Source organism: Jaculus jaculus, chromosome 7 (genome assembly GCF_020740685.1).
Source record: "Jaculus jaculus isolate mJacJac1 chromosome 7, mJacJac1.mat.Y.cur, whole genome shotgun sequence".
Lineage (NCBI taxonomy): Eukaryota > Metazoa > Chordata > Mammalia > Rodentia > Dipodidae > Jaculus > Jaculus jaculus.
In genome coordinates, this window is record NC_059108.1 from 2,341,049 (window position 1) to 2,363,827 (window position 22,779).

A 22,779-nucleotide genomic window follows, 5' to 3' on the forward strand; every position below is an offset into this window, starting at 1 on the left:
GGTTGCAAAATGGGACAACACCACTCCACCTTTTTGGAGCCACTTCAGGAAGTACTAACACAACGTAGACTTAAGATTTCAGATAAAACTCTTAAAGGGTTTTTGGAAGAAGTGGCTATGATAGCGCCTTGGTTTGAGCTGACTGGAGGTTTAAATTTGACCTGCTGGGATAAATTAGGCAGAGACATTGACCGTGAGTCAGAAACGCGAAAGTTGCGCGCAGGTACACAGCCCTTATGGCGTTTGGTGCGATCCTGTTTGGAGGACAAACATTGTGAAGAAGTGATCAGGGAAGGTCAACGCATATTAGCACATCATCAAGATAGTATGTCAGAGTCTGAAGAAAGTAAAAGGGGAAAACAAAAAAAGGTTAAAATAAAAAGAGAACCTAGGTTTCAAATAGAACAGAATAAAAGTGCGCAGAATAAAAATGAATCACAAAAGGAAGGGCCAAATTCAGGTCCTAAGTTATATCCAGATTTAATGGAACTTGCAAATTTATATATAGAAAGTTCTAGTGAATCTGAGGGAAAAGAATTAACTCCAGAGGAAGAACAGGATTTTGAGGAAGTAGAGACTGAATGTGGTCGGGAGTGTTCTAGACCCAGACAAGATGGCGTCTTTACTTCTCCTCCAGCTTATGCTTCTATGAGTAAAAAGTGTAAACAACAAGATGGCCGACTTCCGTTTGGGGCACGTCCTTCGTCCGGATGTAGTCTGATAAAACCAGATACTTGGAAAAAGCTGGCTAGTGCTTATCCAGTCTTTGAGGATCCTAATACCAATAATAGATATCATGAAGCTATAGGATATAAGGATGTACTTGAAAATGTCTGGAAAGGCCCGGATCCAGTTATAGCCAGATCCAGGGGAGCTGTTTGTGTTTTTCCACAGGGCCAAGCTGATCCTATCTGGGTGCCAGAGCGGTTGACTCGAATCGTGCGTCATGAGACAACAAGGAATGACAACCTCCGTATTACTACTGATGATCCTGAGCCTGTTCCTGCCGATGATGATAAAGGGAATTAAGATGCAGTTTTGGGCTGTGGCCAGAACATGGCCTGTCCCTATGCCAGTTCATTCATATTCTAGTGTCTTACCTACTCTATTTTCCACATCTTGCCAAGGGGAAATGCCTTGCATCAGGGATCCTATGCAAACACCAACAATTTATAATCAAACTTCTTTTCATCTGAATGGCACTTTGTGTTTTTTCCAGGGTAATAAGAACCTAGCTCCCCCATGTATTGTATTACAAAAACAAAATCTTAGTGCTTGGCAGGACCCATTAGAAAAGTCTAAAGTTGATATGAGTATAATACTTGCAACTTTAACTCAGATTACTAAGGAAAAACAAAATGGGTCAGGAGAGGGAGGTAATGTTACAAATGTTAATATTACCACATTATTGATACAGAGTGAAGTGACTGTCCCTTCTAGACAGCCCAATCTTAAGATAAATGCTAGTAATGTAAAAGGTGCTCCCTGGTGTGAACCTAATTATGCATTTCCTCCGATTTTTACTCCATGTCAGAGTTCAGATAAAATCCAGAAACAGATCTTACAGGGATTTCAAATGACCCCTCCATTAAGGCGTTACCAATTTAAAAGTAAAGGAGATGATACTCTTAGTAATAGTGCTGGTTGGCCCTGGTATAAATGGCTTCTGTCCAATGAGGCCGGTGCAATGGCAGATGTGTCAGCTTTAACAGGATTATTGGGAACTAAACATACATTATGGAATGTTTCAACAGTTAGAGTTAATATAAATGATAAAATTTATATTAAAGACATAAATAAAAATCACCAATGGATTAATAGTAGCTTTAATCCAGCCTCAATTTGTGTACAAGCTCCATTCTTTTTTCTGACAGCAAATGTTAGCACTAACATCTCTTTGATAGATTGTAGAAATATCACATGTTGGCTTGCAGAGTGCTGGAATGCTAGAGTTAATCTAGCTTTAATAGTAAAATTACCTACTTTTGTCCCCATTCCAGTAGAGGCGGATCCAAATACCTTTCCTTTAGTAGGACTTATTCGTCATAAAAGAGATTTTGGTATTACTGCAGCAATCATTTCCGCCATCGTCATTTCAGCTGCAGCAGCAACTACTGCTGCTATTGCCATGACATCTCAGGCCCAAACTGTGGAAGTTGTTAATAATATAGTAGAAAAGACTTCTACAGCATTAGAAACACAAGAAGCAATTAATACACACCTTCTTGCTGGTATTCATCTAGTCAATCAAAGAGCAGATTTGGTGCAGAATCAAGTAGAGGAATTATATAAAATAATACAACTTGGATGTGTGTCTCAGTATCAACATTTGTGTATTACTCCTTTGCAATTTAATTTTACTGCTTCTTTTAATCAGTCGCAAGCTAGCTGAATTTTTGGCAGGAAACTGGACACTTGAAGGAGAGCAGCTATCTCGGAAGTTACTGTTCCAGATTGTACAGCTAAATGGAACTCATTTGGAGCCAATCTCTTTGGGAGATTTTACTTCTTGGTTATCTTCTGCATTTTCTTTCTTTAAGGAATGGGTGGGGGTGGCTATGTTTGGAGCAGCCCTTTTGTGTGGTATGGTGTTCTGTCTCTGGCTTATCTGTCGAATCAGACGACAACGTCACCAGGATAACATAAAGATTGTTCAGGCACTTATAGCTTTGGATCAAGGAGCATCTCCACAAGTGTGGCTGGCAAGCCTGCAAAATGGTTAGTTCCACCCTGCTTACTGTAAGGCCTTTGCACACCAAGTGACCTTGTTGTCATTGCACCTTGGAAGGCTTACATTCCTGCATGAGCAGCCTTTGCACCCTGAAGGGATTTTTCCATTGCACTCGGGAAGGTGCTGAAGCAGGCTTTTGGTCTTGGGCTCTACCCTTGATCGGACTGGCCATCATGAGGGCTGGTCCTGGATCGGGTATCCTGAGGTTCAAAACAATTTTTAAAGGGGGAACTGTGGGAAGCCATGCTGGCTTTATCAGGCTTTGCTGTGTCAGCTACTGTGGGAAGCCATGCTGGCTTTATCAGGCTTTGCTGTGTCAGCTTGTTTACTGCTTTTGTATCCTAATTGTCTGTGCATGAGCACATGATGTTATCCTAACATGGCTGCTCACCTATCCCGATTGGGTGATGCATAGTCAGCTGATGAGACTTAAGCCAATCAGACGACACTGCACAATCATCTGACCACTAGTATATAAGCTTGGGGCTCTGTAGGGTCAGGGTCCTTCTCTCTTTCAGTCTGGAGCTCCCAATAAAGTGTGCTTGAGAAGAATCCTGTTGTTGTTGTTCTTCCTGCTGGCGGGAGGGGCGCAACAAGTGACAGCCCGGTGGCCTGCCTGAGTATGTTGATTTAGTGCTGTGTGCATTGTACTAGAGTGAAATGGGGGGTCAGGTTGCCACTGGTCACAATTTTTTAATACGAAATCTTTACCAGGGGAGCATCTTTGGACTCTTTTTCAAATCTTCTGAACTTGGAGCCAGCAGAGTAGGATGTGGCTGTGGACTTCAGCACAACCATCAACACTGCTGTTCAAGAAAGTACAATTTACGTCCATTCCAAGTTGTAAATGCTAGTCTTTTATTTTTTTTCCAACAAAAAGACCATTAACTAAAAAAAAAAAAAAAAACAAAAAAAAAAACAAAAACTAATCTCAAGATCAGAAGGCATCTACTCCTCCCTATACACTTCTGCTAAAAAGCCTATTCTTAGCAAGGACACAAATAACTTCCATTCCTCATCTACTTCCCTTGGACCTACAGCTGATTCAGTCTGATTCTAAGGATTCTCCTTATAGGTTTGAACGCCAGCCTGACTCAGTGCTTCAGCCTTCATCCGAGGAAGGCTGCTGCCCCTCTACCTCTCAATAAACAGTCTGTAGAGATCAAGTCAGGCGTGCTCTTACACTTCCTTACACCTCCCATCCCCACACATGCTGCAGAGACACAGCAACAAGGGGCCAGGAGTGCCTGTTGCTGAACACTTGGTAACAGATCACGGGGCACATATTTATGAGTATAGCCGACCAGTATCCCATCCTGCTACACAAGCTCACACATAAACACACCTCGGCGGCCAGCAGAGCATCCGCGTCATGCTCCGCGCATGCGCTGCCACAAATGCACACGACGCTGGAGCGCAGGATCACAACCTCCAGTTCTACAGCCAATGCACCCAAACAGAACTTATTATGTTAATAGACACCCACGGCTCTAGAACCCACCACCCGCAAGTGTTCAGTACAACTCTCCGCTGAGCCGCCTACTCAGACGCCCGGTGCCTTCTGGGAAATGTAGTTACGCGCGCCGCTGCCATCGCCAAGATGGCGCCGCGCGCAGGTGCCGCTCCCATTCCGGAGCCGCGCAGCGAGGCGCCACGAGCGTCTCCAGAGGTCGGCTCAGCGAGACGGAACTGTCCGGGTTTCAGCCCTTAGCACAGCTGGCTCTGAGAGGAAAGCACTGCTTTCCCACGGAGGCAGGCCCACGAGCGCTGGCGCTCCCGAGAAGTACGGTGTGCAGTGCGGGCCGGGGAGGGTGGTGCTCGTCCACGGGAAACAGACCTCTGGAAAGACCCGCCCGCCGCGGAGTGCGCAGGCGCGCCGGTCCGCCGCCCCAGCGCCCTCCGGACCGCTCTTTCCCCGGGGTGAGTCGGGTCAGCTCCCGGTGGGACGAGATCTGTGAGGACCGGGGCGGGGTCCGGCGTCCTACGGTGCGGTTGTGCGGGAGGGAGCGCCTGCCGTGACGTGCGGGCCATAGGAGACAGGAATGGTGCCAAGTTGATGTGAGTTGGTGACCTCTGCTATTCACTTTTATCATTTAAAGATAATTTAAATGGGCTGGAGAGATGGCTTAAAGATAAGGCACTTGCCTGCGAAGCGTAAGGACCCAGGTTCAATTCCCATGACCCACACAAGCAAGATGCACATGGTGGCACGCCTCTGGATTTCGTTTGCAGTGGATAGAGACCCTGGCATCCCATTCTCACGCTAATAATTAATTATAATAAATCTAAAAAAGTAATTAAATTTCTTTGGAAAATAAAGATAAAAGGAGTTGAGTGGATAATATTTTTATTTTATTTTCGAGGCAGGGTAATCACTACAGTCAAGGTTCACTAGGAATGCACATTGTAGCCCAAGCTGGGCTCAAACCCATGGGTGCTGGGACTAAAAGGAGTGTGCCACCACTCTCGGCCTGAGTGGATAATTTTGTGTATGTGTGTGTACTTATTCTTATTTTTTCAAAGTAGGGTCACACTGTAGCCCAGGCTGACCTGTAATTCACTATGTAGTCTCAGGGTGGCCTGTAACTCATAGAGATCCTCCTACTTCTGCCTCCTGAGTGCTGTGATTCAAAGGGTGTGCCAAAAATCCCAGGGCCATTTTTTCTTCCCACCTTCTTATCATGATGGGTTGGGTTCAATTCCCCAGTGCCCATGTAAATCCAGATGTACAAAGGGCACATCTATCTGGAGTTCATTTGCATTAGTCTTGGTATGCCATTCTCCCACTTTCTCTTCCTCTCTCCCTCTCCTCCTTATCCTTGCAAATAAATAAATAAAAAACATTAAAAGTGAGCCAGGCATGGTGGGGCATGCCTTTAATCCCAGCACTCAGGAGGCAGATGTAGGAGGATCACTGTGAGTTCAAGGCCATCCTGAGACTACATAGTGAATTCCAGGTCAGCCTGGGCTAGAGTGAAACTCTTGAAAAAAAAAAGTGGGCTGTAGAGATGACTTAGTGGTTAAAGCATTTCCTGCAAAGCCAAAGGACCCAGGTTTGGTTTCCAGTGCCCACGTAAAGCCAGATGCATATGTTGGCACATATGTTTGGAGTTTGTTTTCAGTGGGTTAGATGCCTTGGCAAGCCTATTCTCACTCTCTTTCTCAAATAAATAAATTAAATATTAAAAATATTTTTATATATTATTGTTATATATATTAAAAGGCAGGAATGGTGGCTCATGCCTTTATTTTATTTATTTACTTATTTGAGAGAGAGGGGTGGGGAGAGGCAGATAGAGAGAGAATGAGCTGCCAGGGTCTCCAGCCACTGCAAATGAACTCCAGACACATGTGCCCACTTGTGTATCTGGCTTATGTGGTACTGAGGAATTGAACTGGGGTCCTTAGGCTTCACAGGCAAACGCCTTAACCACTAAGCCATTTCTCCTACCTTGTTAAATATTTATTTATTATTTTTTATTAACAACTTCCATAATCGTAAACAATATACCTTGGTAATGCCCTCTCCCTCCATGTTCCCCTTTGAAACTCCATTCTCCATCATATCCCCCTTCCCTCTCTCAGCCAGTCTCTTATTTTGATGTCATGATCATCTTTTCCTCCTATTATGATGGTCTTGTGTAGGTAGTGTCAGGCACTGTGAGGTTGTGGATATCTAGTTGTTCTGTCTTTTTTCCTTCTTCCTTGGCCCTTTATTACTATTTTAATTGAATTTCTGGAAGATGTATAAATAAATGCCCTATTTAAATTCTTTTGTTCATTTTTTTTGCACTATCCTGGACTCTCTGAGTCCTATGTGTGTTTGTCCTCATAGTTACATAATCTTTGTTTTTTTTTTAATTTTCTCATTTGATAATGTGTATGAGATTACATTTGACAGCAATTAAAGGTGTTGGGGAGCCAGGTGTGATGGTGCATTCCTTTAATCCCAGCACTCAAGAGAGAGAGGTAGGATGATCACCATGAGTTCAAGACCACCCTGAGACTATATAGTGAATTCTAGGTCAGCGTGGGGTAAATTCTGGCCCTACCTTGAGCCTTGAGAAACCAAAAATAAATAAATAAATAAAGAATAAATAATATTAATGGGAGGGGAGTGGGTAGTTGAGGAGATGGCTCAATGGATAAAACTCAAGCCAGAGTATCCAAGTTTGAGTATCCAGATACTATGTGAAATGCTGGAAGCCATACCAGGCTTCCATGACTTTAGCATTCTGACAGTGAGATCAGAATTTGATACAGAGGTTCCCAGAAGGTCATGGCCAGCATAGTAATGAGCAACAGCAGTGTGAGATTCCAGAGAGATAGTCCTTGCCTCAGATGCAATATACACTGACCTTAAAGTTGTCCTCACATGTATGTTCACATGCAGACATAAAATTGTAGCAATTAAAGCTGCAAAATACTAGGCATTAATAGTCTTATGTTGTATTTTTCATGTTATTTATTTATTTTGAGAATTCAAGATTGTTCCCAGGCCTGAAATGCATGGCAATCCTTTCTTAAATGCTTTATACATTTTGCTCATAGTACTAGGCAAACTCAGATTGTTAGTGATGTTGATGCTATTATTGGATACTACCACAAGCCAGACACCACATGTTATTTTTTGTTAATTCCTTTTCATTGATGATATATATGTGTATATATTTTGGTTCTGTTGTAGAAGCTGCCTCAGAAGCTTATAAACAAATAAGGATCAAGATGAAAGACTTGTGAGTTAAGTCTCTTCTTTGTCTTTAAATACAGACTGAGAAACACTCCGAAACCCTAGGAAACAGAACAGTTATTTCTTCTGAGCAGAGATATTGATCCTGCAAAAGTTCTCTTCTATGTATGGAACTCAGTTTAAGAGAGTTTGACCTGTAATTTACCCCTTATTCATCATTTCTTCTTAACCAAGCCACTGTTTAAGAACGAGGTGTTAAGACAATGATATATTTCAGCTCTACTGTATAATCATCAAGTCCCAGGGTGATCATATATGAAAATTTTCCATCATAAATTCACCTTCATTTTACTTATCTCAGAATTAATGTTGAAAAAAAACTGAATGAATTTTATGATTGTGGAAAAGCTTTTGTCCTTGCCACATTTCAGTGGCTACCAGAAGAAAACCTGTGCATAACGGGAATGTTGGAAAATCTTCAGCTTGAACCAGATCTTCTGCAGGATGACATTCATCCTGGAGAGCAACCTTACAAATGTAGTAAAAGCAGAGAAACCTTCAGCTTGAAGCAGAACTTTGCAGAGCATAAGCAAATGCATGTTGGGGAAAAATCACATGACTGTGCAGAATGTGGTAAAGTGTTCTCTCGGGTCTCATCACTTACTCTACATTTAAGAAGTCATGCACAGAAGAAATATAAATGTAAGAGATGTGGAAAAGCCTTCAGCCAGAAGGGCTACTTCCTTTCCCATCAGAAACATCATACTGAAGAGAAGCCTTATGGATGTGGGAAAGCTTTCCTTCAGATGCCAACCATTATTAGACAACAGAAAGATACAGGGAAAAAAACATATCCATGTAAGGAATGTGGGAAAGCTTTTAATGGAAAATCCTATCTCAAAGAGCATGAGAAAATTCATACTGGAGAGAAGCCATTTGAATGTAGTCAGTGTGGAAGAGCCTTCAGCCAGAAGCAGTACCTCATTAAACATCAGAACATCCACAGTGGGAAGAAACCCTTCAAATGTAATGAATGTGGCAAGGCCTTTTGCCAGAAAGAAAACCTCATTATCCACCAGAGAATCCACACTGGAGAGAAACCATATGAATGTAAAGGGTGTGGGAAAGCCTTTGTTCAGAAGTCAAGCCTCATCAGACACCAGAGAAGTCATACTGGAGAGAAACCCTATGTGTGTAAGGAATGTGGGAAAGCATTCAGTGGCAAATCAAATCTCACTGAGCATGAGAAAATCCATATTGGAGAGAAACCATATAAATGTAATGAATGTGGAACAATCTTCAGGCAGAAACAATACCTCATTAAACATCACAATATTCATACAGGAGAGAAACCCTATGAGTGTAATAAATGTGGAAAAGCATTTTCACGGATCACATCACTGATTGTACATGTGAGAATTCATACAGGTGATAAACCTTATGAATGTAAAGTATGTGGGAAAGCCTTCTGTCAAAGCTCATCTCTCACAGTGCATATGAGAAGCCATACAGGTGAGAAGCCCTATGGCTGTAATGAGTGTAGCAAAGCCTTTTCTCAGTTTTCAACTCTTGCTTTACACATGAGAATACATACTGGTGAAAAACCTTATCAATGCAGTGAGTGTGGGAAGTCTTTCAGCCAGAAGTCGCATTATATCAGACACCAGAGAATTCATACTCATTTAAGCTCTACAGATTCCTAATGTGGAAATTTCTTTTATGTCTATGGCCATACCAACCTGAACACACCCAATCTTTTCTGATATTGGAATCTAAGCAGGGTCAGGCCTGATTAGTGCTTGGATGGTCTGAAATTTCTTTTATGCTAAAACTACACCAGTGTGGGAAATCCAGTAGCAACTCAAGACTAATCATAGTATTGTAAAAGTATACACTCCAACACTCCCACAGCAAAATCATTTATGCGGGAACATTCTCGTTAAAGTTAAAAGTTACAGGGCTGGAGGGATGGCTTTGTGGTTAAGATGCTTGCCTGCAAAGCCACAGGACTTGAGTTTGATTCCCCAGGACCCATGTAAGCCACATGCCCAAGGTGGCACATGCATCAGGAGTGAGTTTGCAGTGGCTTGAGGCCCTGGCATGCCATTCTCTGTCTATCTCAAATAAATAAAAATAACAATAAAAAATACCAAGTTATAAACACTAATTAGTAAGTTTCTGAAAAGCCTATAGATTTGTTAAGAGTATGAGACACAAAGGTTAGAAATTAAGAAGCAGAAATTTTTTTGTTAAAGTTTTTGCTATGTGCATAATTTGTAAAAGTATGATCCAAAAATCTGTGTGTGTCTCACCATGTACTGCAGATTAGTCTCAAAGTCCTGGTGATCTGCTTTCTCAACCTCCCAATGTTGAGATTACAGGCATGCATCATCATTTCCAGATCAAAAGTCTTTATTGCTTGATATAGTTGTAGAAAATTGAGATTGGGACAGAATGTCAAATATATAAATATATTTACAAATTTATGGAGACTTGGTAATTCTTTTGATAATACTGATTGGTAGGAAATCTTGAGTGACTTCTAAAATATTCTTAGAGTAAATGACTTGATTATTGTTTATTGCATGTCCTTCATCTAGTAAAGTCCCCTCCTGCTCTGTCCTATTCTGCTTTTGCCATCCCACCTAAATGACTCCACATGGAAAAGGCCTCTGCCTTCTTGCTTTAAATAATTATGCATTCCAAATGTCTTTCCAAAAATTTCAGCTTGATATACAACTTTTTTGGAACATTTTTTAAAGCCTTGGGCAAGAAAGAATTTCAAGATTCCATGATATTCAACTATTAGTTCTTTTGTATTTTTTTATGAGAGAGATTGAGATTAAGAATTGGAGTGCTAGGGCTTGTAGCCACTGCAGTCAAACTCCACATGCATGGACCATCTTGTGCGCACGTGCGGCGTTGTGTGCTTGTATCACCTTGCGCATTTGGCTTATGTGGGATCTGGAGAGTCGAACATGAGTCCTTAGGCTTCACAGGCAAGCATCTTAACTGCTAAGTCATTTCTCCAGCCCTCAACTATTACTTTGGAGTATTTATACATATACCTAGGATGATGACACACTTTGACAGGGCATCATGTACCAGTCTGTTGCACATGAATTATGATAGCCCCAAACAAGGCACATGTTGTTTGTGAAACAAGTGAATAAGATGTAATAGTTGTACAGTAGAATATTCTTTAGTAGCTCACTAGGACAAATGGTATGTTCATAGAACAAGAATGAAAAGCAGTGTACAGTGAGAAAACTGAAGTGATGAATGTGCTGTAATGATACCTTTGTGAATTTGAATAAAATAAATCCTAGCCAACTCTGATACTAAGCATTGGTTATGGAAAAAAAACACCACTTTTCTCTTGAAGTATAAATAATAAATCAGAAGGACATATGCCCAGTTCATTAACTTGCTGCTGTGAACAAGAAGGAAAAATGTGACTGTACAGGGCAGCTAAGGACACTTTCTGTTTATATGCAAGAATCTCTTTCCTTAAAAAGAAATTTCAGGGTTGGAGAGATGGCTTAGCGGTTAAGGTGCTTGCCTGCAAAGCCTTCTACTTTCCAGGTCCCACATTAGCCAGACACACCAAGGTGAGCCAAGCACAAGGTTGTATATGCCCACTGGGTGTTGAAAGAGTAGAGTTCAGTTTCATTGATTGGGGTCCTGGTGCACCAATTCTCTGTCTCTAAAAATAAAAAATTTTAAAAAAACATAGAAGAGATTTCAAGGAAATGTACTAATTGTTCATTCTTGGTTGTGGGAATATACATTGTGTTGTTTTCTTAAGAAGATAGATGAGGGGTAAGGAATCTATACATAAGGCAAACACACATTCCAAGGCTACTAGAGGCTACCTGAAACCCTGTATTGTACTTACATCTACATTAGGGTTTTCTTGTACATATATACCTAAAATAAAGTTCAGTTTATACCTTAGTAACCATAAGTTATTAGCAATAATTTACTACATGGTTGAGTAAACTCAGCATATGATTTTACCTTGAGAAAAAATGCATTGTTTTTGCATATGCGACTTTTCAGCATCTCCACACTTGTGGGGCTGTTATTAAGTAAAATAAGCATTTCTGTGTATCTTCTGCCCTCTTATTGGGCCCAAACCAATACAGCTTGAAGAAGTCCTTTCTTTTTCAGTCTTTCCTCTTCTGTTGTGGAGTTTGTCCTTTTTTAGAGCCTAGATTCCCCAGTTTGAACCACTGTGCTAGGGTTAACTCTGTCATATGTCTCAGGTGGATGGTAACTCCTATTCAGAGAAAGACTAATATACAATCAACCTCAAATCGCAGCACAGTATGTAACCCAACATGATACAAAATTACTATTTCCTGCTTTCATTCATATCCTGTATAGGAATTTCCATAGTTTTCCTTAGGATTGGGGGGTGGGGAGGAACCTAATTGGTATGATCTAGAAGAATGAGAAGTCCTCTTCCCCACTGTTTAAAATATGGAAATTGAATATCTGGCTCACAGGGAGCCACACTATAGATGAAAGGTTTCTAGTAGTCACAGAAGGAAAGGTAGGAGTTAGCATCGTTAGTATGTAAGAGCTGAGGGGGACATGGGCTTTTCTTGCTATATTCAAACTACCATTCCAGTTGTCATGTCCATCTTCATTCACTCAGCCCCCTCGGGTGGTTTTGGATGAATAAACTAAAGGAGAAGTAAAGTACATGAGTGTCCTGTTTTTATGGAGGTGGGACTGTCAGAACCTCCAAATGAAGCCTCATGGAGCATGCCCTATGTGGTGGTTTGATTCAGGTATCCCCCATAAACTTAGGTGTTCTGAATGCTAGCTTCCCAGCTGATGGAGATTTGGGAATTAAGGCCTCCTGGAGGGAGTGTATTGTTGGGGGCGGGCTTATGGGCTTTATAGCCAGTTTCCCCATGCCAGTGTTGGGCACACCCTCCTGTTGCTGTGGTCCATCTTCTGTTGGCCAGGGGGTGATGTCCACCCTCTGCTCATGCCATCGTTTTCCCCTGCCATCGTGGAGCTTCCCCTCGAGCCTGTAAGCCAAAATAAATTTCTTTTTCCCAGAAGCTGCTCTTGGTTGGATGATTTCTACCAGCAATGCGAACCGGACTGCAACACCCTATAAACTGCTTCAGCTGTATGTGTGTCATTAACACCTCCTCACCCCCATACTCATTAGTTCCTTCACCCCACCTGAGTAAGCCTTTTACATAAACCTAAACCTCATGTCTGGACCCTGAAGGATTTGGGATGTGGAGTTATCACTGGATCTTTCTGTCTTCCCAATGTGGCCATGTTGAAAACGCTCTTTTCTGCTTGTCACTATTAATTTAGCTCTTGTTTTGTTTTTGTTTTCCAAGGTAGGGTCTCACTGTAGCCCAGGTTAACCTGGAATTCACTATGTAGTCTCAGGGTAGCCTCAAACTCACAACCATCCTACCTCAGCCTTCAGAGTGCTGGAATTAAAGATGTGCACCACCACGTCCAGCTTAATTTAGCTCTTTTAATTGGCTTACTCTGGGGAAATTCCAGTTCTGTGGGGTTCATTGATTTAATAGTCTGATGGTCAAAGGAAAGAGCACAAGTGTGTTTAAAATCTCTTCCTGCCAGGCTGGCTACATCTGCAGGGCCTCCACTCTAACCAGGAGCTGGTTAGCCCGCATCACCACACAAAGAGACATCCTTCGTAACTGGGGTTCGCCTTCCAAATGCTTGTATTACAGGCCTACACCTTAAGTCAAATTTAAGCCATTATAAGCTCCAGAAAAACATGCTGTTACTAACAGCTGAGGTTCAGAGGACATACAACTATACTGAGTGAGGTGTTACCTACACAAAATTATGAATGCAGTTTATGTGGGCTTAATACCTGAACACCCCACCAACCCCTCCTTCCTGCAAACCCTGTCTCACAGCCCCCCCCTTTCTTTAGCCCACACTATTAGCACAGAAATAAGTAGCTCAGAGCAACAAAAGCCCTCCTTGAAATTTTGGAAAGTTCCCTCTTTCTGCTCTCCTGAAGCTATCGCACTGGTCTGGAAAAGTCCTCCCTAACCCCTTTGTAGGTTCCAGGCGTCCTCCAGATTTGGGTCGCACAGATGCTCTGCAGTGAAAACCAAGCCAAACTCACTCCCAGCACAAAGCCAATTCCACGTCCAGGAAATCTGTCCTTACACACTTCGTGGGCCCGATAGCAATCCGGGAAGTCTGCAGCGTGGCCAAGCAAATGCTTATTTTGTCAGAGGAATTAAGATGTCTCTTGACTATGTCAATCACTTTCCACCGCTCCGAACGACATTTCCCAGAAGGCTCAGCCTGAGAACTACTTCCTGGAGCCTTCCAGCATCTATGGAAAGTCCTGAGGGACGTAAAAGTAAACCCATCAAAAAACATGCTGGCGTGGCCCTCTGTGGCAGACATGGTTGGAGGCTCATTCGCGGCGCTGTGAACCCGTAAGAGTTGTGTTTCAGCGACGGGCGCAATTCTTTCAGACGATCGCAGGTAGAAATCCGAACCATCAGAAAGCACCATCTTATCCGCGCCTTAGTACGTTTGTGACTACATTTCCCAGAAGCCTCGCGAAGTCTCGCGAGAAGTCAGCTTTCCAGTCCTGCGCTACTGTCCGCGCTGCGCTTCCTAGGCAACTCCTCTGGCGTTGGCATTGGAGGGTCCCGCAGTTTGGGGAGCGCGCGGGGTCCGACGTGAGGACCTGAGGCTGAGGGAGGTACTTGCCCGCGCGCGTGAGGGAGCGTACGTGGTGCGGGGATGCCGTGCCTGCGACGTGCGGCCGAGTGACGATGCCGCGGGTACCGTGGGGCTCGCTCTGTCTGTGGTTCGTGTGATGACACCTGGCTGTCCAGGGGCGCTGCGGGGGTGCGGTCCTGTGGCCAGTGAGGCGGTGACTCGGGACCTCTTGGTCAGTGTACCGGTGTGCTTGTGTGGCCCTTGGAGTCCCTGCATTGTGGGCTGGGGTGTGGGTTTCCCACAGCCCAGTGTCCCCTCTGTGGGCCCGTGATTGGTGTGTGTTTCTGCACGCATCGGTCTTTAGTTTATCCCCATTTCACAGCTTCACGTCGATGGTGTCATGCTTTCTTGTCTTCTATTGCGTTCGTTATATACAGCTATGTGAGACTCATTCAAGTCCTTTGATGTTCGGAATACACTGCATTTACTCATCTATCGCAGCATAGTGTATATTTAGTTCCGGTTTTTTATTTTATAAACATGCTGCTATGATTATTATTTTTTACATAGAATACACATGCTTAAGTTTATCAGTGGAATTTCAGCCTCATAGGATAACTTGCAGTTTAATAAATAGTGCAGAATATACCGGAATGAGTGTGCATTAATTTACACTTGCACAATGAGTGCTTCATATCCTTACCAAAACATGGTTATAGGTCTGTTTAAATTGAAAAGAAAGAAAGAAGGTCAGAGAGGTGGAATAGTGGTAAAGGCACTTGTCTTCAAAGCCAAAGAACCCTCGTTCAATTCCCCAGGACCCACATAAACCAGATGCATCTAGAGTTCATTTGCAGCGGCTGAAGGCTCTAGTACACCCATTCTCTATCTCTCTCTGTCTCTCAAATAAGTAAAATTTAAAAAAAATTAAAAATATGTTTAAAAATTTATTAGAAGGGCTGGAAAGATGGCTTAGCAGTTAAGCGCTTGTCTGTGAAGCCTAAGGACCCCGATTCCCCAGGACCCACGTTACCCAGATGCACAAGAGAGCCCACGCTTCTGGAGTTCGTTTGCAGTGGCTGGAGGCCCTGGCGCGCCCATTCTCTCTCTCTCTCTGCCTCTTTCTCTCGCTGTCTGTAATTCTCAAATAAATAAATAAATAAATAAATAAATAAATAAATAAAAATTTATTAGGAGTATGGTTTGTATGGACCGTCATGTATTGGCACCATCATTTCCTGTTTCCCTGCCCCAGTCTGCTGAGGGCTCACCTCTTGGGGTTGCTGGTGTTCCCCATGGAGTTGTGGGCTGTGCATTGTGAAAGCAGAAGTCAGTCATTGGGGGAGGGGAGGAAGGATGCCTCTGGGTATGCCTTCCTGACCTATGGCTCTTACAATTTTTCTGCCCCATCTTCTGCAAAATTCCCTGAGCTGTGTTGGGTGAGTTTTAGTTCTACTTCAGTGTTAAGCCCCCAGGAGCTTCTGGATTTCTGCTTTGGTATGTGTTGAGTATCCTCAGCGTCTATCTCTGTCAACCTGGTACAGATTGTCAGGCTTGCCATGGAAGCAGCACTCTTGTTCATCTCACCAAATCCTCTGTGGTTTCACCTGGGCCTTGGAAAAAACTTTAAAGAATAAAAAGAGCTGATGACTCAGTGGTTAAAGGAGCTTCCTTCTAAAGCCTATAGGCAAAGGTTCAATTCCCCACTACCCACCTAAGCCAGATGCACAGTGTAAAGGACACATGTCTGGAGTTCATTAACACTGGCAAGAGGACCTGTTGCACCCATTCATTTTTCTCTCTCTCACACACACACATACACAGTCATAAATGTAAATAAAAGAGAAGGGGGCTGGAGAGATGGCTTAGCTGTTAAGGCATGCTTGCCTGTGAAGCCTAAGGACCCATGTTTGACTCTCCAGATCCCACATAAGCCAGACACACAAAAGGTGAGGCAAGCGCAAGGTCATACATGTCCACTAGATGACACAAGTATCTGGAGTTCGAATGCAGAGGTTGAGCCCCTGGCATGCCAGTTCTCATATTCTCTTTTTTTCTCTCTCTCTGTAAAATATAATTAAAAAGAAAACCTTGGTAGCCGGGTGTGGTGGTGCACACCTTTAATCACAGCACTCAGGAGGCAGAGGTAGAGGGATCACCATGAGTTCGAAGCCACCCTGAGACTACATAATGAGTTCCAGGTCAGCCTGAGCTACAGTGAGCTCCTACCTTGAAAAACCAAAATAAAATAAAATAAAATAAAAAGAAAGAAAACCTTGGGCAGGGGAGATGGTGGCTCAGTGGTTAAGGCACTTGCCTGCAAAGCCTAATGACCTACCTGGGTTTGATTCTTCAGTACCTATGTAAAGCCAGATGCACAAAGCGTTGTATGCATCTGGAGTTTGTTTGCAGTGGCACCATTACCTGGTGTGCTCATTGTCTCTCTCACTCACTCTTACGCTCTCTCTGCTTGCAAATAAATAAATTAAATATTAAAAATTATGCCTTTTAGGGCATGGTGGCACATGCAGAAGTAGGAGGATGGCAAGTTCTGTGAAGTTTGATGCACCAGGGCTGCATAGCATGACCATGTTTCAAAAAGCCTAGAACTTGCTGATATGTGGTCGTGTGAGGCTGGAGGATCACTGAGTTCAACACCAGCCTGGGTCTACAGAGATCCAGGTCAGCCTGAACTAAAATGAGACCCTGCCTCAAAGACAAAAGAAAAAACAAACAGGGCTGGAGAGGTGGCTTAGCCGTTAAGCACTTGCCTGTGAAGCCTAAGGACTCCGGTTTGAGGCTCGATTCCCCAGGACCTATGTTAGCCAGATGCACAAGGGGCGCATGCATCTGGAGTTCGTTTGCAGTGGCTGGAGGCCCTGGCATGCCCATTCTCTCTCTCTCTCGCTCTCTTTATAAATAAATAAATAAATAAAAATAAACAAAAAAATTTTTTAAAAAAAGAAAAAACAAGGACTGCAGCTGGAGTGCCATGATGAAGTGTGTGTGCAAGGCCTTGAGTTCAATCCTGAACACTGCAAGGAAAAAAAAATTTATGAAGGATAGCACATATAGTAATGTAATTAAATGTTAAGTGCATAAGTGTGTAATACTCTCCTAAATCAACATAAAGAACCTTTCCATGGCCAAGCAAGTTAGTGCATTCCTTAATTCCAGGACTGGGAGGCTGAGGCAGGAGGATTGTAAATTGGAGGCCATGCAGGGCTACATAATGAAATTTTGTCTCAAAAACATACAGGGCTGGGGAAATGGCCCAGTGGTTAAAGGTGCTTGGTTGCAAAGCCTGCCAGCCTGGGTTGGTTCATTTTCCCAGTACCCATGCAAAGCCAAATGTACAAATTGGTACATGTATCTTTAGTTCATTTGTGGTAACAAGAGGCCCTGTTGCACCCATGTGCTCACAACTAAATAAGTATTATTTTTTGTTTTTTTGAGGTAGGGTCTTGCTGTAGCTCAGGCTGACCTGTAATTCACTATGTAGTCTCAGGGTGGCCTTGAACCCATGGTGATCCTTCTACCTCTGCCTCCCAAGTGATGGGACTAAAGGCGTGCGCCACCACACCCGGAATAATTTTTTTTTAAACAGACAAGCAGAAACTTTGCCAGGATCCCACATGACTCTCTTATGCCCACTTATCAATTATTTCTTTTCCACAATCACTATTCCAATTTTTTTCTTTTTTGAGACAGGGTCTTCTGTAACAGAGTTTGGCTTTGAACTCTTAGTAATTGAGGATAACCTTGAACTCCTAATCCTCCTGTTTCTGCTTCCCAAGTAATGACATTATAGGCTTAAATAACCACACCTGGTTTATATGGTGCTGGGATTGAGTCCAGGGCTTCATGCTAGGCAAGCACTCCTGTGTGACACTGTCCTTCAGGATAAACAACCTTTGTGATTTTTTTTTTTTCTTAGGTAGGGTTTCACTCTCGCTCAGGCTGACCTGGAATTAACTATGTAGTCTCAGGGTGGCCTTGAACTCACAGTGATCCTCCTACCTCTGCCTCCTGAGTGCTGGGATTAAAGGCGTCTGCCACCATGCCTGGCCACCTTGTGCATCTGGTTTATGTGGGTCCTAGGGAATCAAACCTGGGTCCTTAGGCTTTGCAGTCAAGCGCCTTAACCATTAAGCCATCTCTCCACCCTGACACAGGAGTTTTATTCAAGTTTGTGACTTAAATATCCAGCCATCTGGCTGGAGGAGGTGTCATTGTGAGTGGATCCTAGGGTCCAGCCCAAAGGTGTGGGGGTGGACCTGGAATTCCCATTTAAAGGGATGCAAAGTGCCTCAGTTTTGCTAGTGTTCTTGACATGTGCTTGCTTGTGATGCTGCTGGTGGTATTTTTTGTGTGGACCTGTGAATGTGGACCAGCTGCTTCTGCCATTATGGAACTTCCTGTCTATCTGTAAGCTTCAATAAATCCCTTCCTCCCATAACTGTGCCTGGTTTGGAAGTTCATCCCAGTGACCTGAAGCTGTCTACAACAGTGCCCTACTTGAGGGGGTGTGGGTGCTTGTTGGTGTCTCCCCAGAAAAAGTTTCACACAACACATTCTACCAACTGACCTGCATGTGTGTGTGGGCACACCCAACAAAAGCTAGGCGCTTGCACTTGGGAATTGAATCTAAGCTATTAGACTTTGTAAGCAAGTGTCTTTAACTGCTGAGCCATCTCCCGAGCCCCTATTTTATCTGTTCTTGGACTTCGTGTGTACGTGGAATTGTGCACATGTGGCATGTGAGTAGGGAGCCAGAGGCTGACCTTCACTGTCATCCTTGATTGCTCTCCAGAGATTACTGATTTTGCAAGGCTACCCAGGCAAGAGCTCTGGGATTCTCCTGTTTCTGTCCCCTTTGCTGGGATTACAGGTGCTATGGCTTGTATGTGGGTGCTGGGGCTCCCAAACTAGGTCAGTTCACCAAGGGAGCCATCTCCTAAGCCCCTTAGTGACTTTGAGGTTCTGCAAAAAGCCTAGTCTCATCAGGCCTTTTTAATGATTATTAAATTATTATGTTTATTGAGGGAAGTTCAGAACCAAGGGAAGGAAAATGAACATACCCACACCATCTGAGAGTGTGTGGAGAGGGCCTGGAAAAAGCCATAAAAAAGAGGGTCAGAAAGGAAATAAAAGAAAGCACCAAGGGCTCCTGCCATGTGGAGGGCAGGAGAAGGAAAAGAACCTATGTAGGAGTAGGGGTCACGGGGAGACTCACCAGAACCTGGCAGTTCACAAGTGATGAACGGGCCATGAAGAGAAGTTGCCCTTCCTTCGTAAATGTATTTATGACCTTACTGTACTGGGCTTTACATTCTGGCTCAGGTGTACCAGACTGAGTGTTCGTTGGTCTGGGCTAGGGGCTGTCTCAGGAAAAGGCCAGCCATGATGCCAAGTTCTGGGGGCTGAACTTGATCAACCACAATGTTAGAATTACATTGTAGGAAAGGGGACCTCCCTTCCAGGGAAATGTAAGAAAAAAACAGATCTAGGGAACTCCTTTGGGCAAGAGATAAGGAGTCAGATCATCCTTTGGTCTCCAGTGAGTGAAGATTGCAGATTGGGAGGGCAGACATCCCTGCCTTTCCTCTCAGGGTCCCAGTCACCCTAGCTGCCTCACAAAACTACCTGACTCCCTCTTATTCCCCTCTCTGGAGAAGGCACTGTAACTGCTTTTAGAAGAAAGAGGACAATGACTGGGCAGTCTTTAACTGCTTCCAGCTGAGTGGGGTCCTAAAGTAAGTGCAGTTAAGAGGCCGTCCCAGAGGGGAAGGCTATCTAAGGGACTCCAAAAGTATATTGATGGAGTGCAGGAAGATAGTCCTGAAAGAAAGAATAAAAGCAAGGAGTTAAAGGGAAGTGGACAAACAGCAAATTGGTCAACTTTAGGATTTCCATTCTTGTAGACTTTTAAGCCTTGGAGAGCATTCGAGGGAGCCCAGGTACATGGAGCTAAACTGTCTCAGGACCATCTGAGCATGAGCCGACTGAGCTCTTGTACCATAAGTGTTCACCGAAGGGCACGGTGGTGTCTGACATGGTCTGAATCTGTGTCTGTATAGCTTGTAAAGCAGATGAGATATTAATGGTTATCAGGAATATACACACAACATTTAACCTTAATAATGACAAGTACACCATATTTTGTATAATAGCCTTTTTATCATTTGAACCTAAGTATTTAGAAGGATGATTTCCTCAGCTGCGTTATTTAAAGGCTTCTATTTAAAAGCTCTTATTTTTATTTATTTATTTATTAGAGACAGAGAGAGGGAGGGGGGAGAGAGAGAGTGAGAATGGGCACACCAGGGCCTCTGGCCACTGCAAACGAACTCCAGATGCATGTGCCCCTTGTGCATCTGGCTAATGTGGGACCTGGAGAATCGAACCAGGGTCCTTAGGCTGCACAGGCATGTGCCTTAACTGCTAAGTCATCTCTCCAGCCCTATTTAAAAATTTTTGAGGATTTTTTTTTTTTTTTTGCCATATAACATCTTTAAAAAAATTTTTTTTTAGCTGGGCCTGGTGGCGCACGTCTTTAATCCCACCACTGAGGAGGCAGAGGTAGAAGGATCACTGTGAGTTCGAGGCCACCTTGAGACTACATAGTGAATTCTAGATCAATCTGAGCTAGAGTGACACCCTACCACAAAAGACAAATATATATATATATATATATATATATATATATATATTTGTTTATTTGAGAGAGAGAGAAAGAGGTAGATAGAGAGAAAGAATGCCAGGGCCTCTAGCCACTGCAGACAAACTCCAGATGTGTGTGCCACCCCTTGCATCTGGCTTAGATGGGTACTGGAGAATTGAACCTGGGTCCTTTGGCTTTGCAAGTAAGAGCCTTATATGCTTAGCCATCTCTCCAGCCCCATATGACATCATTTAAGCCTGTAGATGGAGTAAAAACAAACTCACTGATCCTGCCATTGAAAAACATTTGTAGTCTGTTGGTGTTTTAAAACCAGTACATTGGCTGGGCACTCTCAGGATTTTTGTTTGTTTGTCACCCTTGTATCCAAGGAAATCCATTCTGGGAGTAGCTAGGGCCAGAGGTTGGTACCACAGACAATGGGTGCCATTAGGGGCTGTCCAGTGTACTTCTGGCCTCAGGACTTATTTAGTAGCAGACCAATCTTATGGTTGGAGTATAATGATGTTTTGACATAACTTGGAAAGGACTCACCATTGTTTCCAGTAGAAGTCTTTTGACCTACATGACCTTTGGTCACAGTCGTGTGTGTGTGTGTGTGTGTGTGTGTGTGTGTATTTGAAAATAATCATCCTGACATCTATGGTTGTTTTCTCTTATTGTAGAATCCTAATTATTAGAAAGGGGGCCAACATGTCTTAAGGAGGCCTGTTTTAAAAAAATTATTTGTTTATTTGAGAGGGAGAGAGAAGGTATGGGTGCACCAGGGCTTCTTGCCACTACAAATGAACTCCAGATGCATGTGCCATGTTGTATATCTAGCTTTACATGGGTACTGGGGAAAGCCAGCCTGCAGGCCTTGCAAACAAGTTCCTTTAAACACTGGGCCATCTTCCCAGCCTTCATCAGGCTATAACCCATTAATTATATAAGCTTTTTATAATCTGATATGTAATGTTTAACTAATGATTATGTTTTGAGAGTAAATTCAAATTCTGTAAGATAGAGCTATCTGTTCACTGAATGTATATAGTTTATGGACTAAAGAGAATTTATTTTTCCATGAGTTTTATTCCATTATTAAGTTTTTCCTTTTGTTTCCAAGATTTGGACATAAGGAGCTCTTTAAGTTGGGACTTTCAAAATGTCACTTCAAATGTCTTATTTGTAGCCTTTTCTTGCTTTTTAATTTAATTTATTTATTTGACAGAAGGAGAGAGAGAGAATGGGTGTGCCAGGGCCTCCAGCCCCTGCAAACAAACTCCAGACACATGCATCCCCTTGGCATCTGGATAACGTGGGTCCTGGGGAACTGAACCTGGATCCTTTGGCTTTGCAGGCAAACACCTTAACAGCTAAGCCATCCCTCTAGCCCCTTTTCTTGCTTTCTGGCATTATAAGCTATTCTAGGGGGCTGGGGATATGGCTGAGATGGTCATGTGTAAGGACCTGAGTTCAGATCACCAGAACCCTCATAAAAGCTGGATGTACCTGACTATAATACCAGTACTGGGAAGAAGACAGGAGGATCCTTGGAGCTTGCTAGCTGACTAGTCTAGATGATTCTGTGAGCTCTGGGGTCAGTGAGAGACCCTGTCTCAAAAAATAAGGGGGAGCCAGGAGTGTTGGTGCACACCTTTAATCCCAACACTCAGGAGGCAGACATAGGAGGATTGCTGTGAGTTTGAGGCCAGCCTGATACTGCATAATGAATTCCAGGTCAGCTTGGGCTCGAGCAAGACTACCAAAAAAAGGGGGGAGGTGGGTGGAGAATGATTGAGGAAGACACTAGACATTTGACCTCTGGCCTCCATACATGCATGAACACTTTTGTACATGCATTCCTACCTTCCCCCACACAAGACGTATTTTTCTTCTTCCAGCCTTGGAATCACCAGTTTCTTCAAGGTCCCCTAGTTTAATGAATTTACAATCAAGATGTGGACACTTGGTGTGCTCAGTACTATAGTCCCAGTACTT

The 22,779-nt window shown here is 43.3% G+C and overlaps 2 protein-coding genes across 7 annotated transcripts in view; both read left to right on the plus strand.

Annotated features, from left to right (window-relative positions):
* Positions 1-4,325: 4,325 nt before the first annotated feature.
* Positions 4,326-12,131, plus strand: Znf260 (zinc finger protein 260). 4 transcript variants are annotated; one of them, XM_045153821.1, is made up of 2 exons: positions 4,326-4,651; positions 7,419-12,131. In XM_045153821.1, exon 2 carries the CDS (start codon positions 7,886-7,888, stop codon positions 9,122-9,124), a length of 1,239 nt encoding a protein of 412 aa, XP_045009756.1. In that variant the 5' UTR covers positions 4,326-4,651; positions 7,419-7,885; the 3' UTR covers positions 9,125-12,131. The 4 variants fall into 4 exon arrangements, with proteins under 4 accessions (XP_045009756.1, XP_045009760.1, XP_045009758.1 ...); XM_045153825.1 differs by having other exon boundaries at positions 7,502-12,131; XM_045153823.1 differs by having other exon boundaries at positions 4,651-4,789.
* Positions 12,132-14,030: 1,899 nt separating this feature from the next.
* The window catches only part of Zfp82 (ZFP82 zinc finger protein), a 42,076-nt gene continuing 33,327 nt past the window's right edge, over positions 14,031-22,779 (plus strand). Inside the window, exon 1 of one of the 3 annotated variants that reach the window (XM_045153815.1) lies at positions 14,031-14,157. Coding sequence is in view for 1 of the 3 variants with exons in the window: in XM_045153816.1 (XP_045009751.1) it covers positions 14,275-14,349 (75 nt within the window). In the remaining 2 variants the exon portion in view is untranslated. The other 2 variants (XM_045153814.1, XM_045153816.1) reach the window with 2 other exon arrangements.